The 17,500-nt window shown below is 36.6% G+C and overlaps 1 protein-coding gene across 12 annotated transcripts in view; it reads left to right on the top strand.

Annotated features, from left to right (window-relative positions):
* The window catches only part of FOXP2 (forkhead box P2), a 445,011-nt gene that overhangs the window by 375,147 nt on the left and 52,364 nt on the right, over positions 1-17,500 (top strand). For 7 of the 12 annotated variants that reach the window (XM_055807404.1, XM_055807405.1, XM_055807408.1 and 4 more), the window contains 5 exons: positions 3,396-3,533; positions 4,719-4,916; positions 6,437-6,605; positions 13,048-13,261; positions 14,921-15,025. In XM_055807404.1, coding sequence (XP_055663379.1) covers positions 3,396-3,533; positions 4,719-4,916; positions 6,437-6,605; positions 13,048-13,261; positions 14,921-15,025 — 824 coding nt within the window. Of the gene's footprint in view, positions 1-3,395; positions 3,534-4,517; positions 4,569-4,718; positions 4,917-6,436; positions 6,606-13,047; positions 13,262-14,920; positions 15,026-17,500 lie in introns of all 12 variants that reach the window. The other 5 variants (XM_055807415.1, XM_055807412.1, XM_055807411.1 and 2 more) reach the window with 5 other exon arrangements.

Below are 17,500 nucleotides of genomic sequence, written 5' to 3'. Positions count from 1 at the left end.
AGTTATTTGTTTACTTATCTATAGTTTTATTTAGTGGGACTTGTAAGCTAATCCAAAGAAATCGGGGACAGCCTGCAGTAGAAACATGAGAAACTCTTCAAAGCATGAAGCTTCCATCAGGGTCCATCACGAAGCTGACAAATTAGCATGTCCTTCAGAGGCTGTCCAGCCCATTGTGTTTTGCAGGGTTGCTGTACCCAGTCATCTCCATGGCAGAGTTGGGAGTTCAGTTTCTTGGAGGATGCCTTGTAACGAATGGATTGCAGTCATGAGTCACGTTTCCCTTTGGCTCCTCAGTTTTTCGTGAGAGGTCTGACCAAGGATTCCTTGGGAGTTTGTGGCCCACTCAAATGAACCACATCATTTACTTGGCATCTTTTCATTGGGTCCCTCTACTGTCCTCTACCCAAGCTGACTTCAGATTCATTGAGAGATTTCGATGAAAAAGAGTCAGTTTGCCTCTTTGCTACATTTTTGTAATATCAGATCAGAAATCTTGACAAATGCGGACACTAAACCCAAGAAATATACCTAATGCACATAATTGGCCATAAAATAGCAGGTTTCTGATAGTCTTCCAACCCAGATAGCACAGTAACACTATACCAGTAAGAAATAAAGTGCAGTCTGGTATATCACTGAAGGCTGTGAAATGTACCAATTTATATTATCTGATTACAATTAGAGAAATCTCTTCGCTTAATATGTTTTGCTAATGTAAAATTCAAGCAGTTTTCAAAATGCTTTGTCTTTTTATCTATGGGAAAGAAGATACGTATCAGGTATGATATACACATATGGATCGTCACATAAAATTCTGCTAAATGCAATATTACCTATATAAACATGATTTTTTACTCCTGATCTAGACCACCATTTTTTTTCATGGTTTTCTCCATCATCCTGATAAACAGCTCTATTAGGTTCTCTACTTCAGCTTATACAGTTGAAAGTGATTGCTGAAATAAGGGGGAAAAAATGTGGAGAGAAAAGCTCTTTGAGCGTATCGCAAAGCAGGTGTCTCCAAATGTAAGAGCAACTACACAGTCAGGGAGATTCAGAGCAGATACTACAGAAGGTAGCAGAAATACGCCTGGTGGAAGGGAATCTATATTTCAGATTGAGGAACAGAGGACTCCTGCGGCAGCACGAGTCTTACTGCACATCTTACTGGATAGATTCTTTAGCATAGAGCATGAATAAATCAGTGCCCCTTACAAAGTCAAGTTGATTTTCACTCTGTTTAGATCAGATTTTTTACTTGTGTGTTTGAAAATACTCAAGCTGGGGAAGGTAGAGGGAAGTAAAGGTAAGAGGAGTAACAAGTATGCAACACTGTCATCATTTGCTGTAAATTAAAGTAGTAAGCATGTGTTAGGAAAATTCTTGCAGGGTTAAAAGGTTAAAGGTAATGATTCCTCATATCTGTGTGACATGTGGTCATCGAATAGCATCACTGAAGCAAAATTGTTACAAGAAGGCAAGTTCGGATCGTGCACAAACAGAGGAAATTCTTATTGACTTGAGGGAATTAAACACTGACTCGACTGAATTTTACTGGGCTCATGCACCCTAAAATTATAAAAACTTGTTTCTCCTGCCCTTAGGAACAGATAGACTTAGAATAAAATGTTATTGCATAGAGATGTGGTGTTTCCAATAGTACCAAACTTCTAGGGGTCACCAAGTGGGACAACTAGCATTAACCATCTGAAAGTTTGGTATCTACCCAAAGTGAGTCTACACTCAATAGAGACCGGCACATTCAAAGAGCCATTAGTCCCATGCTAAAATAGATGCCTTAGCTAGATCAGACAGACTTTCTCAGATTTGCTTATTCTGTCGACTATAGAAGGAGTCCAGTGATAGCTGAGATTAAATCCCTTCCCACAGCTGTCTGATTCTGAGTGGAAACCTGGTTTGTCTTTTCCATTTGTATTGTAGAGTATAACCATCAGAATTTCTATACTTAAAATTAATTCGTTGTTTTGCAAAAGATTATCAGACCTTTTGGTAATGGCGGGTTCTTTTACTTTCAGACTCTTAATTAGTCAATATTTTAAGACTAATTTATGCTGTGATGAATTGTGTGAAAAGTGGTATTCGGTATAATACCAGCTGAAGTAATTTCTTCTAAAAGTAAACGTCAGCAGACTTTTTTCCTCTAAGAGTTACATTTATACAAAGTCTTTCAGCATAGATTCAAGTAATAGAAGTATTAGGAAAGTTTTTCTTCTTAAGATTTCTCCATGATTTATTTTATTAATAATAATATTATTTTTGCTGATTTACAGAAGACTGGAATGTCCTACAGACGCCTCACAAAGCAGTATTTATATGCCAGCTTGCTGTAACACACAGAAAAAACATGTGAACTTTGCTAGACAAGCGAGTGGCTGCTTTTTCATGGGTGGCAAACTTGGCCAGCTGACAGCTGTTTGATCGTGTCCTGGTTAGCTCAAGCGATGGTTTCACAGTGTCTGCCGCAGCAGCTCAGCACATATCTCGGGCTTTTCCATGGGACTTTCCCCTCTTGCATGTACAACATACATACCTGCTATGTCTTTCCCACTCGCACATACCCCTGAGAGCAGGTGTGTAGGTGGGTGTTCCTGCATATTTAGGCACTTCATCTCAGTGTGTAGCAAACAGAAAATAAAGCCATGGCCAAAAGAGCACCTACAAAGTGCATTTTTAGAGTTTAGTGGACAAGCTAATAATCTTATGACAAGGTTTCTCAACCTTTAGTTTTTGGTTAGGCATGACTGAGAAAACGTTTCTCTCTGCAGAGACTGGGTGACTGAGGTGGCAGCCCTTGCTCCATACCCCAGTATGCCCCTGGCATTTTTGTTCCTGTATAAATCAGACATCTTAAAAGACTAGCCAAGCAAGAAAGGTTTTCTTATACTGATGTATTGCGCAAATATTTTTCTAGGCTAAGTGTCTTTATTGTGTAAAACATTTACTGCTTTCAGATACTTATTTTGCTGTCTGTTTTAATCATATCTTTTGAAACCGTCTCAATAGATTTTTCTATTCGTAACATTATGACACTTGATAAGTTGATTGATTATGAAGTATTGAAAGCCCTGCCATGTGATCATTTATTTTTAAATACACATTTTTACTAGCCAATGCTTAAATTTCTTGCAGGAATACCTAAGAGATGCGAAACATAAAGCTTGAGTCTGATCGAATCTGATGCCTCTGGAAATAGAGCGCCACAGTACTGTGGTCTTAAAATAACAGATTCTGACTGAAACTGGAACTTTGCAGTGATAAATATTATGTAAAAAATTATGGTCCATCTTTGGTACAAAATAAAAAAGATGTACAGCTGTGGTGCAGGCGAACTAAAATGTGTTTGATGATGATATCTTTCTTTCCCTGTGCAGGTGCCTGTGTCAGTGGCCATGATGACTCCCCAGGTGATCACCCCTCAGCAAATGCAGCAGATTCTCCAGCAGCAAGTGTTGTCTCCGCAGCAGCTTCAAGCACTTCTCCAGCAGCAGCAAGCAGTTATGTTGCAGCAGGTAATGTGGGTTACCTGCTTTGGACCATTAGCGCAGGGCATTCACACAAGTGTCAGCCGGATTTTATGGGTCTTATTTTGTAATATTTCACTGCTTTTTACACCAGAAAGAGTGAAAATAAGTGTTAAACTTCTCAGTCTTTAAAGTTCTCGTTTTAATTGCAGAAGTGTGAAATTTCGATTTTGAAACACTAAATATTATATTAAAAACAGCAGCAGCAGCAGTGGCAGATGCATTACAAATACCAAACAAATTGATATTTAAATTTTCAAGTGCTTAGGCACATTTTAATTGTCGACTTGCCAAAGGAAGTGCAAATAGAGTTGTAGGTAATTGTTGCTTTAAAATTCATAACACTGTATTGCTCCCTTTAGTCACATAAATGGCATGCGGTTATGAAATTTGAACTTAACAGCTTGTTTCGCCATGGGAAAAAGTTTTTTTGTTTTGTTTTGGTTTTGTTTTTTCACAACCACAAAATTTGTCTCAGATTAAGGCTGAAAAGAAGGAGGTTGCTGTTTGCTTAGCACAAAATCTGGCAGTTAAGTGAAGAACCCATGAACTTGTTATTCATACAGTAAAGATAGTGTCAGTGATCAATACCTCAGTGTAACACAGCGTGGATTTTTGGGTGCGTGCTTAATTGTCATACAGAAAATGATGTGTCTGTTTCTCATAGTCATAGCTCAATCACTGTATGTTTAAACACTCTAATATCCAGTACCGTAATCATTATAGGCAATTCACCTTCAGTTGTGAACCCAGCATCCCGCTAAACAGATTGACACATTAATTACTTTTTTCCCCTAAGAAAAAGACAGTTTAGTTTGGCCTTGGTGACTTGTAGCTTTCTTGCAAGTGGATGAGTACAGCTTCTGATTTGTTATATAGGACATGTGAGGAACTTAGGTATAGTTATTTGAGGAGTTAATTTGGCTCTTGCATTCCCTTTAGAATACAGATTTTCTATACCCTTCTGTTTAGGATATTTTGGAATCTGCATTGGAAAATTTCAGAACCGCCTTGGAAAAAAATGTATGTAGATCTGCCTCTTCAAATCACCTTTTTTGTTATGAGGTGATTCTTAATGGCTACGCTACCATATGCCAATCTAGAAGAGTTTAGGAGATTTATAATACTTGAAACTTTTGCCTTTATTTATTAAAGTCAAAATGGTTTATTCAGCAACAACTACAAGAGTTTTACAAGAAACAGCAAGAGCAGTTACATCTTCAGCTTTTGCAGCAGCAGCAACAGCAGCAGCAACAGCAACAACAGCAGCAGCAACAACAGCAACAACAGCAGCAGCAGCAACAGCAGCAGCAGCAGCAGCAGCAGCAGCAACAGCAGCAGCAACAGCATCCAGGAAAGCAAGCAAAAGAGGTAGGAGCTAAGACCCTTGCTGATGCACACTAGTCTGAGCTGTCAGAAGCCTGGAAAAGACAAGACTAGTTTAGATCTTTTCCTGTAGCCAGGATGCAGCTATCAAAGATTTGTTCTTATGTTTTTACCGGGCTTAATAGCAGCACCGGTATAATTCTCCTGCTCCCCTTCCTGAGACATAGGATTTGAGCGGTCTAGTGCTGCTGTCGTCTAATGTTCGCTAATGAATCTGAGTGTGCAAAGAACAAGCCGTGTGGTGGACACCGTCCTGATTATCTTGTATTCACAGGCAATCTGTGTTGGGGAAGGAGCCTTACTTTTCTCAGTGGCACAGCTCAGAGAGCATGCAAATTTAGTCCATGGCTGAAAAAGAGCGATTGAGCACAGATTTCAAAGTCACAGGCCCCTGATTAATGAACTGCTACTGAAGGTTTGAAGTGGCGAGTAGAAAGTTACAGTTTGATGTGCTCATAAATCAACCTGACAAGCGGGTTTCTCAGGCCTAGCTTGCACTTGTCAGCAAACTGCATCAAATATAAACATAATACAAACAAAACACGTTGAAGTAGTTAAATTGATCAGCAGGTATCCCAGACATTGTCTTCAAGCTGCCCATTATGCAAACGTCGAGGAAGCAGTTGTGACCTCCTGAGGCTTTGTTTCTGTTTGGATTTGTGAATAGAATTTCAGACAGCCATCAACTACGGAATAGAAATTGCTCCCGTATTTCTCCGGAGGCTCTGGGCAATCCACATGACTTGCTCCATTATGCAGTCTGTTTTCCAGTGAGCGCATCAGAAGTTTCTCTTTTCCCCAAACTAGAAAGGAAAGGTCTTCCACAGCAGCTTGTCTTTCTGTGAAGTGTGACTGCCTTCTCATACCCTCCAGAGTCTTTGCAGACTCCAGTTTGTCTTGAAATGTCTCACAAAATTGGAACTTATACTTTTGCTCCATAATAGAGCACTTCATTGCCTTGAATGCAATGCTGCTTTTAATATATTCCAACAAGAAAAGAGAGCTAACAGGCCAGTGAAATGAAGGCTACATCCCAGTTTACTAATAGATCACTGGAGACCACGTTCATGGGCCACTGCAGACCAAACTTAGTCAATTGGAAAAACAAGAGTGCCTTTGAATCACAGGCTGCTGTAAAGAGTTACACTTTTAGCATAGATAAATTTGTTATCATCTGCCATGAGCTGGGCTTCTTTTTTTGTTGTTGTTTTGGGGGGGTTTTGTTTGTTTGAAACAGCAGTTATATACTTTCCCGTGACCCTTTTCTTTAGTGTGTCATTAAGTGTATCTTGCCATTTTCCCTAACACCTAATAGCTTGAATGAATATAATAGAAAATTTCAAATGCTTTCACTGCCTGAATGTTCTACAAATAGCATTATTATTTAATAACTGACATTAAAGGGAAAGAAGTTGATTTTACATTTTTGGCTTTCTAAACTTGACTACACACTCTGCTTTTTGCTGCATTTGCTTTTTTTTTTATTTTGCCCTTTCTCTTTGTAGCAGCAGCAGCAGCAGCAGCAGTTGGCAGCCCAGCAGCTTGTCTTCCAGCAGCAGCTCCTCCAGATGCAACAACTTCAGCAGCAGCAACATCTGCTGAACCTTCAGCGTCAGGGACTCATTTCCATCCCACCTGGCCAGTCTGCTCTTCCTGTCCAGTCTCTGCCACAAGGTATTTGCATAATATATGATTGGAGTAGTTTCTAATTCACAAATATTTTTTAACTGTTCCATTTGCATCTGAATTTCAGCAGTTTCCTGACACTTCAACGTAATTTATTGTTAGAACGTTATTACTCATATTACCAAACTTTCTTGAGGCTGATAAATTTTAAAGTATACTTTTATGGAAGAAAACAGCTTTTGAGTGTTTTTTCTTAGATATAATATACATGTTTATTAGCCTTATGTGCTGAAAACAATTTCTAATAACAACACAATTCAAGCATCATTGCTTTTCTCTGAGGAATTACTGACATCTGATTTAGTGGAAATGTTGTCATTTTATTTAATGTAAAAGAACAGATGTAAAATATATCAGACAGTGATACTAAAGGCATTACAACACTCCTTTTTTTTATTTATTTCTAAAGAAAGAAAGTGTTTGGCATTGAAAAGCACTTTGAATCTTCAGTTTATCACATGAATTTAAGGACAAACCTTAGGATTCATTTTCTTCGCTATTCCTCTGTATTAAGTGTGTTACATATGACACAAGTTTTGAAGGTGGTGATTCCAATAGTAATGAATTATGAGTGACAAATAACAGTAAAGACATTTGGGGGGAAAAAATTCCCTTTGTCACTTTGATAAAGATTCCTCAATGCTGAAAATAAGCTCAGACTCTATTACTTGGCACAAATACCTTCATGGTTGAAAAAAAATAGGGCATACACTTTTGAAAAGTAAATAAACATGGGGGTAAATGCTGGTTACATTTTAAGATAAGGCCAAAGACTTCCCGTCTTAAGGACTCTGCCTGTAAACTCTAAGGTGTGTTTCTGTTTGTGTTACCGTAGAGAGGTGAGCTAAGTGTCTGTCATAAAAGTTACAGAACACTCTGATCTCTAATGCTCCAGTCCTGCAATAAGCATTGTTCAGGCTGTGTTCATGACAGGTGACATTGCTTTTAATTGGTCTTTATGCATGTATCTGGTTCTCCACCAGCTAACTATTATGAAATCAAAGCTTCAGAAATCAGATAAGCAAAAACAGAGTACACAGTATATAGACAACAGTGTAGACCAAAAAAAAAAGAAAAAAAAGAAAAAAGAAAAAAGGCATGAGAAAGGCTTGCCCACTAAAAACCTCAGGCCCTGGAAAGCAGAGATTCCAAATAAATGATAAATGTGTATGTTCCATGCATTGTATTGTGTGGAAAACCTATGACAAGAGTGTATCTAAAGTCATAAAAATAATAATAATAAAAAAGTGTCAAGTAAGCTATCACACTAAATATTTTTAATTGAGGAAAGCAGTGGGGAGGCAAGCTGATTCATTAATTTGGACACATGAGACTGGTAATGCTGGTTTCCTTTTGTACAAAGTCACATTGGACCAGAATGGAAAAAAGCAATAGAAGCAACCTCCCTCCGAACAGCTTTACTTTCTGCAATCTCCTCTTGTGCCATCTGTTGCAAGAGGAATTCCTCAGGTTTTCTCTCACATTAAGCGATCCCCACAGATTTCCCTCAGCACTCCTACCCAATTGCATTGATATTCATTAGTTTAATGCAACACTCACTCATCCACTCCTAGTAGAACATACAAAAAATAATACCTTTTAAAATACTTTTTTAGGAGAACTGTTAAATCGTTCTTGTTACAAACTTTCTTTTACTCAAACAATTAAGCGTAACTGAAGTCATGACAAAGGAGATTCATAATAAAGAAATAAATACAAAATATTACAATTAAAATATATCTGGATTGTTCTTTTTTAAGTAAATTAATATCTTGTTTGCTTCTGCCTTGATATTTTTAAAGTATAATCAAGTCTAGTCAAGTATTTGATTCTTCCATTTTTCTCTCCTAATATCTGCTGTGTGTGTAGGGTTCCTTTAGATACAGAGATTAATTTATAGGACCTCAATTTTTCATAGCCCTGATGTAGGTGTGCAAACTTGGAACATAAGACAGCTTCTCCTGGAAAACCTCTCTGCATCTCCAGAAAGGCCACTCACTCTCTGCCGGATGAGGTAAAGTTAGAGTGATGAGGGTAAGAAGAAAAGTCTTTCCAGCAAGATGCTGAAACAAAGACGGAACTAAATGCAGAGTTGTGACTGGCTTAGAGTTCTTGCTGTTGGCTTCTCTTACAGCACGTTGTGTCTCTCACAGGAAGGTACAGCACCCAGTCCAGTTCATAATACTGTAATGAAGACTAATAGGCTTCAGATCTGTTGACACTTTCTTGTAAATCTTAAATTTACACATCCAAATGCATCCAAGTACATCCAATATTTACAAATCCAAGTAGTGCTTCCTAGATACAACATAGATGTCCCTGCATTGTTGTTTGCATAAAAGTAAGAGGATCACACTTCCTTTTTCTCATGAAATTTAGCAAATTTTATGACAGACATTTTCTGTGGCAATATTAGATTAAACCTTCAGAATTTATTTAAGGTAGTACACTCTGGATGTAGTAAAAGGATGTTTTTCTCCTGCTGCTGTGATGAAAGATGCATAATATGGTTATACAGAAGGATTTACATATGTGTAACACAAATATTTTTATATGTGTCCATTTAGATTACTGAGTTACATGGATGGCTGGAACAGTAAGAGGAACACAGGGAGACTCATTTTTATAAGTTCTGGTCATAAAGAGTCTGTAAACCACAAATAATTAGTGACAAAGAGAGCATGGGTTTTGCATTTGTTCGTATGAAAAGATAACTTCTAAGTACAGCTGTGAGGTTTGTGTATATAAACAGTATGTGCTTCAAATATAGTTTCTGCCTTTAAAAAACAGGAACGTTTACCATGTTTTCTTGATGGTCAGGTATAGCAAATAAGGTAGAAGAGGTGTTTTAGCAATTTATTTTATGACAAGATCTTCACTGTGCCATACCCAAAGCCAGTGGCTTGCTGTGAGTTTCTTTCCATGTAATGTTGCATTGATGCTAGGGTACACTGATAACAGACAAAGCACTGTAAATGACAACAGTAAAAAAAAACCCCAAAACCCACAAAAAACAAACAACCCAACCCCAAACCCCTAAGTTTTGGTGAGGCCATGTAGGAAAATGAAAAGCAGATGCGTAGATGGGTTTTGTAAGTGGTAGTTTTATTAGGTATTTATTCAAACATAAAAATAGAGTAGATTGTGGTGAAGAGACTTACAAAACTAACCTCAAGATCCTGAAATTCTTGGTGTTAGTAAACTGGATAGTGAATCAGTACTCACCCTTTTTGTTATAGTCCCTAATTTTTATCCCACTGTGGATCCCCTTCCTGGTTCTTTCTCCTTCAATGTAGTGTAGAGAGGGTATTTTGAGGGTTATCACAACCTATGAAACTTTAAAACTTACCCTACTTGTACATCCAGACTAAAATCTGTCAGCCATTTTACAGGTCTCTTGTAAAATGGGAGTTGGACTTTTCTAGACTCAGAAACTACAAAATTGCCATAATTCACAATTAATTACAAATCCGCTTATTAACTTTACACTTTTTAAGTGCCTGCCCTTAATCCTTTTATCCTAAAAGGCAGCCTTTCAGAGTGTTCTGAAGAAGTGATAAAATTAACCAGCCTGAGCCCAGAGAGAAATTTCTTTCTGATTTTAAAAAAATACAGGTGAGCTAGGCAGCCTGGAGACACAGCTCCATCCATAGCTTCACGCAGAGAAAGGGGCTGCCCAGCAGTTGGCCAGAGGGGCAGGAGACCCCTGCCCATGGGAAGGGACACTGCTGCAGCTGTCCCCAGCCTTCCTTCGTTGGCCCAGCTTGTGGGGTGGCTCTTACTCAGCTCCCCCAAGGTCCAAAGTTTGATGACCTCTGATGAAAATTTTCTCACTGCAAGACACAGCGATATGTTTGCCCTCTGATTATCCAAACATATGGGGTTTATGTTTAGGGTTTTTTTCATTACAAAATTAGTTTATGTTATTCAACAGCAAGAGGAAGGGAAGACTTTGAAGTAAATAAAATATTGTGTATATCATGCCACCTGAATGAATACATTACTTTTCTTTTTTACTTCTGATTACATTTGTGGGAAACCATTATTTACTAGGCTAAAGTGGGTTATTTGCAGTGTTGCAATATAAAAAAGTTATATTGCAGTTCATGACAATACCTCATGAACATGGCAGTAATTACTTACCTTCATTAAACAATTACAACTAGTATTAACATCACTCCTATTACCCATCTCTAATGCAGTAAATTAGAGCCCGGCTTCTTTGCTTGCTTCCTTAAAACCTAGCTTTTCTCTGTGCAAAGATGATATGAACTCCAGTTTTAAGACATACATTCCAACTAATTCTTTTCCACTGAGTTTGCCAGTGGGTGTTGGTATCAAAGGTACAGAATCGGGACACAATACTGTAGTCGAAAATTTAGGTCTTTTTATAATTAAGAAAAAAAAAATTAATACCTTCCAACTGACTTGTTTCCACACTAGCTCCAGAAATTATTTCTGTAAATCACTACCAGTCTATTTTTTAATAGCTTTGTGAGACAGCTATTCAGAAGTATTAAGGAACTTACTGTGGTTTTTCATATTTTTTTGTTAAGTCTGTTTTACTAGTCTGAGTTCTTGTGTCTTCAAAGTAAAAGATCATCTAATAAATGGATTTGCCAAACAGTGAAAAACAATCTTTGTCGTTTTCTAATGTATCTTGTTTACCAAACAAAACTGTCCTCAATGAGAAGTTTTAATTGATAGATACATTTTAATCCTAATCCTATTTTGAAGGGCAATATATTTGAGCTTTCTTATAAAGTAAAAAGAGAAAAAAAATAATTCAGACAACATGAGCATTTTGGATGTTTTGCATTCTGGCAGATCTAGATACTGTGAGCATGTCTTACCTAATTTCACTTGTTGAGATCAGATACAGAAGGCAGAAATAGATTTTAAGATACCACTGGCCTAAACCATGGCAGGCTGAAAAACCTGGATATGAAACCAGATCTTTCACAAGAAGTGTTCAGGGCTTCTCATTCTCTTCTGCATTTAATTCAGTGTTCTTCAAAAGAGAGATGTCAGACTTAGACTGACGGTGACAGAAGATGTATATATTTCTGATGGAATCTTCATCTTTCAAAATCTGAATTTCCTATCTTAACTGTATGTTCAGTGGCAAGATAAAAGGATTCTCACAGCTCTTCTCTTGCTTGTGTTTGGGAGTCTTTACTTCAGGCAGAAGCATATTGTAATGCAAGTTTCCATGACTTCATGCAAAGCGCTCAACTTGAGCCAGACAGTCCTAACACATACGTATGAGTCCATTCTACGAGACATTGCTGTTTATGGCCAAGAGTGAATCCTGTAAACTACAAGTTTCCAGGCTACAAATGGAGCAAAGAGCAAATTTCAGCTCTATCTGCAAAGATCTGGTGGCTAGACTCCAAAATACTGCTGTGCATATAGCAGAGAAGTTCAAGAAGCTCTTTAAATTTTGTATGGCTGCCTACCACCCCAGGAGACTGGTGAGACAGGGTCTCCTTTCTCCTAAACAAACTTTTTTTTTGTTTTCCACAGTAGGGCTGGACAAAAAAAAATAGTGGAGGGGTTTGATGGTCTACACTACATGTAATGTCATCTGTGTAGAGGGAATTGTAAATGGGCCAGTTTTGTTAGCTTTCTAATTGTCTGATGCCATTGAATGATACTGGAAGGCTTCAGTAGTCACCAGTATCTACCTCTGCACTGTAGTGGTTTTGTTGTTCCAAACAGTTGCTTTGGGTTTGCCTCTTTAAGCCATGGTTTTAAAACAGAACAATTTTTGTAAATATTAAATGGGATTAATTAATATGTGGGTGTCATTAATTAAAGTCAGATGCATTCTGCTCAAATGCTAAACCTATTATAATCTTATTGATTTCATTTTCGTCTTCTGATTTTTCTCCCTCCGTTCTTCTTCCCGCACTCTCTGCTCTTGTTAAGTGTTTAAAGAGAATATCAATGTTTGTATCCTTAGTGTAACATGTTTTTCTATTTCCCATTACATGTTTGATTAAGAGGAATTATAAGACCTGAGTTAACTGTGGATGCATTGAGTTATGTTTCCATGTCAAGAAATTGATTAAGCAGATAATAAAAATCTTGTCTGGAAGTATATTTAGGGTTGTTTTATTTTACTTTTCAAGAAGTAGTTGCAAGTTATTTGTAGCTTTCACTCTTTAATCCTTGAGCAACGTTTTCAGAAGGTGTATAATATTATTAAAATTAGTGATTTTTAATTGACTGTTTATAACACAAGAGAAGACAGACAGATTACCTGGATTCTGACAGAAGAAAAATGAATTTATGTTTTACTACATGTTGATTATGCTGGAAAAACAGCATCAGCTTTATTGTTGGCATTAATCCATTAATAACACTGAGCTCATTATATGAAACTCTTTATTTTGCTATATTAGTGGGGCTCTCTTTCATTTTATAGCTGGCTTAAGTCCTGCTGAGATTCAGCAGTTATGGAAAGAAGTGACTGGAGTTCACAGTATGGAAGACAATGGCATTAAACATGGAGGGCTAGACCTCACTACTAACAATTCCTCCTCTACTACCTCCTCCACCACTTCCAAAGCATCACCACCAATAACTCATCATTCCATAGTGAATGGACAGTCTTCAGTTCTAAATGCAAGGCGAGACAGGTAATTCTGATGAGATTTCAACTATGCTTATCATTTGACGTAAAGCTATTGTTTAACATCATGTCACATTACTTCCAGTCACAAAATAACACTTAATAAAGGTTACTGAAGAGATCATGGAGACCTGATTTTTCAGAATTATTTATCAATGGGGCATGATTTTCAATAATGATATCTAATTTTGCAGACGCAACGACAGTTACCTGCCTGTGGTTTTATAACACAGGAACTTAGGGTAGTTTTGGTAAAAATTAGGAAAAAAAAATCAGAACAAAAATAAATTAGAAGAGTGTGCAGGTTTAGAGGAATAAACGCAGAGTTGTGGGCATTTTTGTAGGCACGTAATTTCATTCATATCTGAATTACACATCTGGCAGTCAGGCCCTTACCGTTGAATCACACCACTGGTTTCATTGAAAATGTACATCTATCTTAGTGCCGAGGCTGTAATTCAATGCAAAGATTCTATGTAAATAGTGCGCTAAAAATTGGTATATTATAGCAGTTCCCATATTGTTTGTCTCTTGTGAAGAAAACCACTGAATACTACTTCATATATGCACGAGAGTAATGCAGTTACAAATTCATACAAATTTTTAGTGGTGTTAGGATAACACAGTGGAATTCAACCATATGGATAAAGTTAAAATAATTCTTCAGACACACTGACAGATATTCTTCACTGTTCCTTATTTTCAAGTAATGGATTAGATGTGTACAAGAGTACATAGTGTCTGTAGCACTTCTTAGTAAATATATTAGTGTAGTCAGATGTAGATGATCTCAATATAAGATGAAATTTTATTTGTATCTACATAAGCTAAATTGTAAATAATTGTATTTTCAAATAAATATTCCACTAAATTATTTTGATATTTATAATAGGAGACTGTAATTCAAGTCTGTCTGGTTCTCATGTGACTGTGAGAACGTTTTTATATTGTTATTTTGTATTATTTTAAAAATGGTACTTCTCTGAATACCTTTATAATTTTAGTTAGTGTTACTTTTGTGATTATATCTCAGAGAGTGGTTCTTTGCTGCAGGGTGTGTCACTGACACTCACCTCCATGGGGCAATCCCCTGAATTTCTTTCGTAACTATGTGAATGAATCTATTGAGGAGTCAGGGAGACGCTGAATACAGCTGAATTTTTTTATGAAGCCAAGTAGCTAATGGAAGCAACACTTGTGAACAAAAATATTTATTAATGAAAGAAAGATTTGCTTTTCTTTATATACATTTAAGCAGAATTCAAATATTCAAATATTTTGTAGTAACATTCACAATATTCATAAATTCTGACTGTCCGTCCTCAATATTTCTTCTTGGAATTGATCACTTCAGAGTATATTTTTTATTTATAGGTAAATGTTACACCAAGGTCATATGGCAGAATTAGCATATGGTATTATACAGTCATCTTATTTTTTCATCCTTTATTAACAGTCATCTTTGGCTCTATTTCTTCTCTAATTGGAACATCATCTAGCCTTGGCAGTTGAACTATTCAATAGAACGATTAAATTTTTCTGACTGCTCTGAGCTAAATTGACCTGTTTTGACCTGTTTGTCACTGATCGTAACCTGACAGGCGCTAGCAGCCTCCAACGATTATGGCTTTTGAGATGAATCTGATGCCTTATTCTTTTGCTACAGCTCGTCACATGAGGAGACTGGGGCCTCCCATACTCTCTATGGTCATGGAGTTTGCAAATGGCCTGGCTGTGAAAGCGTTTGTGAAGATTTTGGACAATTTTTAAAGTACGTGGATTTTTATTCATTGGTACCATGTCGTTTAAGGTGAGGGAAAGAGAAAGATGGTAAACAAAGTTTTACTGTAAATTATGTCAGAGATTTTTTTGTGTATTCCAAGCAACTGGATAATCAAGGCTATCTGCAGAGGGTCAAATTGTTATCCTTTCTTTCATGTTGAACACTTTTGCAGGCCTTTCAATAGCACAGTGTTTAATCCTCTTATTTATCCTTTACTGAAATGGAGCCTCAGAAAATTTGAAGAGATGCTTTAGATTGTATATTGGAGAGAAGGGGTATGAAAAAGCTCATTTTAAATTCTCCAGGAAAGCAGGGATCCATCATACATAAGGGTTAAATTCTGACAGTTTATGTATAGTGGGAATTAATATGTATAGTGTAAATAAAAAAACACAAAGGAATAAGTGTGACCATTTAACTCTTGCTTGCTAATTTATTTTTGCTTTTATTCTTGTATATGCACAAGATACACAGAAAAAACCCACTGTGAACAGGTGGGTTTGCACCTTTCAAGACTGAACAGTGATGTCAGAAGTTTTTGCTTTCAGCATTTGGTTTTGCTGGCTATTGTTTAAATCAGAGCATTTAGAAAATAAGCGACACAGCTTTTGCTTTTCGTATGCAGCTTCAAACTGAAATGGGTTTCTGCATGTTTTTCTCTCTCTCTTTTTTTTTTTTTTTTTTTTTTAAAGTAAGTTCTAGTATTTCTGTGTTTGATTTTTCAGCCACAGCACTGATTTTCTACCTATGTACATTATGGACTGGTCTTTGTTAGAAGAGACGTACTCATTTTGGCATGCAATAGATCTTAATGGAAAGCTACAGATAGGCTTATATAGATGAGTAACTTCAGGGGCTGAGACTCTTATGTTGTCATGGTGCAGCTAACAGGGTGAATGAACTGTTTCATGCTTCATCAACAATTAAGTTAATTAGCTCATTTGAAATGGCACTGCTTTGTTGCCAGGATGTTGGCAGAAACATCAAAAAGATGTGTTTACAAATGGTAGACTACAGGGTATATAACAGAAGTACCTTAACAGCAGACCATATATATTCAATATCACAATAACTTTTTAAATAGAATTATAGCAATACTTTTCATAAAGTATTTGCAATGCTTTCTCCATCTTTCATGCTGTCTTTCACTTTTAAATTAAGTAACTTACACTGACTTGCAAAACTTAGGTAGGTATCACTTCTGATAAATTTTTGTTTATAAGTACATTAAGTGAAATGTCAAAATAATTACATTATTGGATAAAACACTATAGGATTTAAAAGAACCTGATTTACATAAGTTTGTATTTAAAGAAAAAGGAAAGCTCCCAAATCCAACAGTGTTCTAAGTATTATTAATACTAAGAATATAAATTCATTTAACTTCAGCATTCTCCATTTCAAGAAAAAACTACATTTTCTAAATACATCTATCCATCTAGGCTATAGTGATGCTAATTCTGTGGGCAGACTTTGCACATCCATTATATCAGGTCTGTTGTTATAATCCATGATCACTAAAACCATTTTGATTAAAGTGGTGTAGTGCTAGGTTTACAGATGATCTTGCTTTCCTGAACCAAATAACCCTGGAAAATGTGAAAGCAACATATAACATCTTGATAATTCTAGTGCAGAGTCAGTCAGCATTTACAGCAGCGTCATGGCTTTTGTCCTATACACCAGCAAAAAATGCCCAAGAATATTTTACTATTTCTTCTTTTCATTCAATTCTGTCTCCTGTGCCCTTTGAATAGGCGAGGTTGTTTATGAAATAGAAATATTCCTTCCTTTTACACTAGTGTTGAGATGGAAATCAATACATAACCTTGCATTAGATTCTTTAGTACCTTTTCATGTTCACACTAATGCAAAATCCCCATTACAATTAAAAAACATTTTCTTTCAATTAAATATCAACTTTTGGTCCAAAGATTGACCATTTTTCCAACCCATTAACTTTATAGGGGATGACAGGACTAATGGCTGTAGTTTTCAAGGCTTTGCTCTTAGTCCGATCTTTGTTGCAATGTTTTAGATTCTCTGACTTGAAACAATATCATACCTGTGTTAAGAGAGTTAATGCAAGTGTATTGTACCAAAATGAAATATTAATAAGGTACACTATCCCAGTCTAGTAGTGTGTATCTCTGTAATATGCTTATGACAACTTTGAAGAGTGCCAGCTTTATGAAGTGAACTCCAACTTCTTGTGCTCAGAAAATGGTTTACCGAGCAGCTTGATTTAACAGAAAAGAATACTGTGCAGAGCATCTGAGAAGGAGGATTAAGACAAAAAACACCAGCTTTGATTCACTTTCCTAATAATGGAAAGGATTTAGGTTGAAGTGACAAATAACTTTCAATATATGACTTAAAGCCACAAAAGCTATTTTCACCTTAATTTTTATTTATCCAGTATAAATTGGTGTTCTTTTTAAGATAATTTGAGGACACTGATCA

This window comes from Falco peregrinus, chromosome 6 (genome assembly GCF_023634155.1).
Source record: "Falco peregrinus isolate bFalPer1 chromosome 6, bFalPer1.pri, whole genome shotgun sequence".
NCBI classification, from domain to species: Eukaryota; Metazoa; Chordata; class Aves; order Falconiformes; family Falconidae; genus Falco; species Falco peregrinus.
The sequence above is the reverse complement of the archived record's forward strand: the minus strand, read 5'-3'. Positions and strand labels throughout refer to the sequence as shown.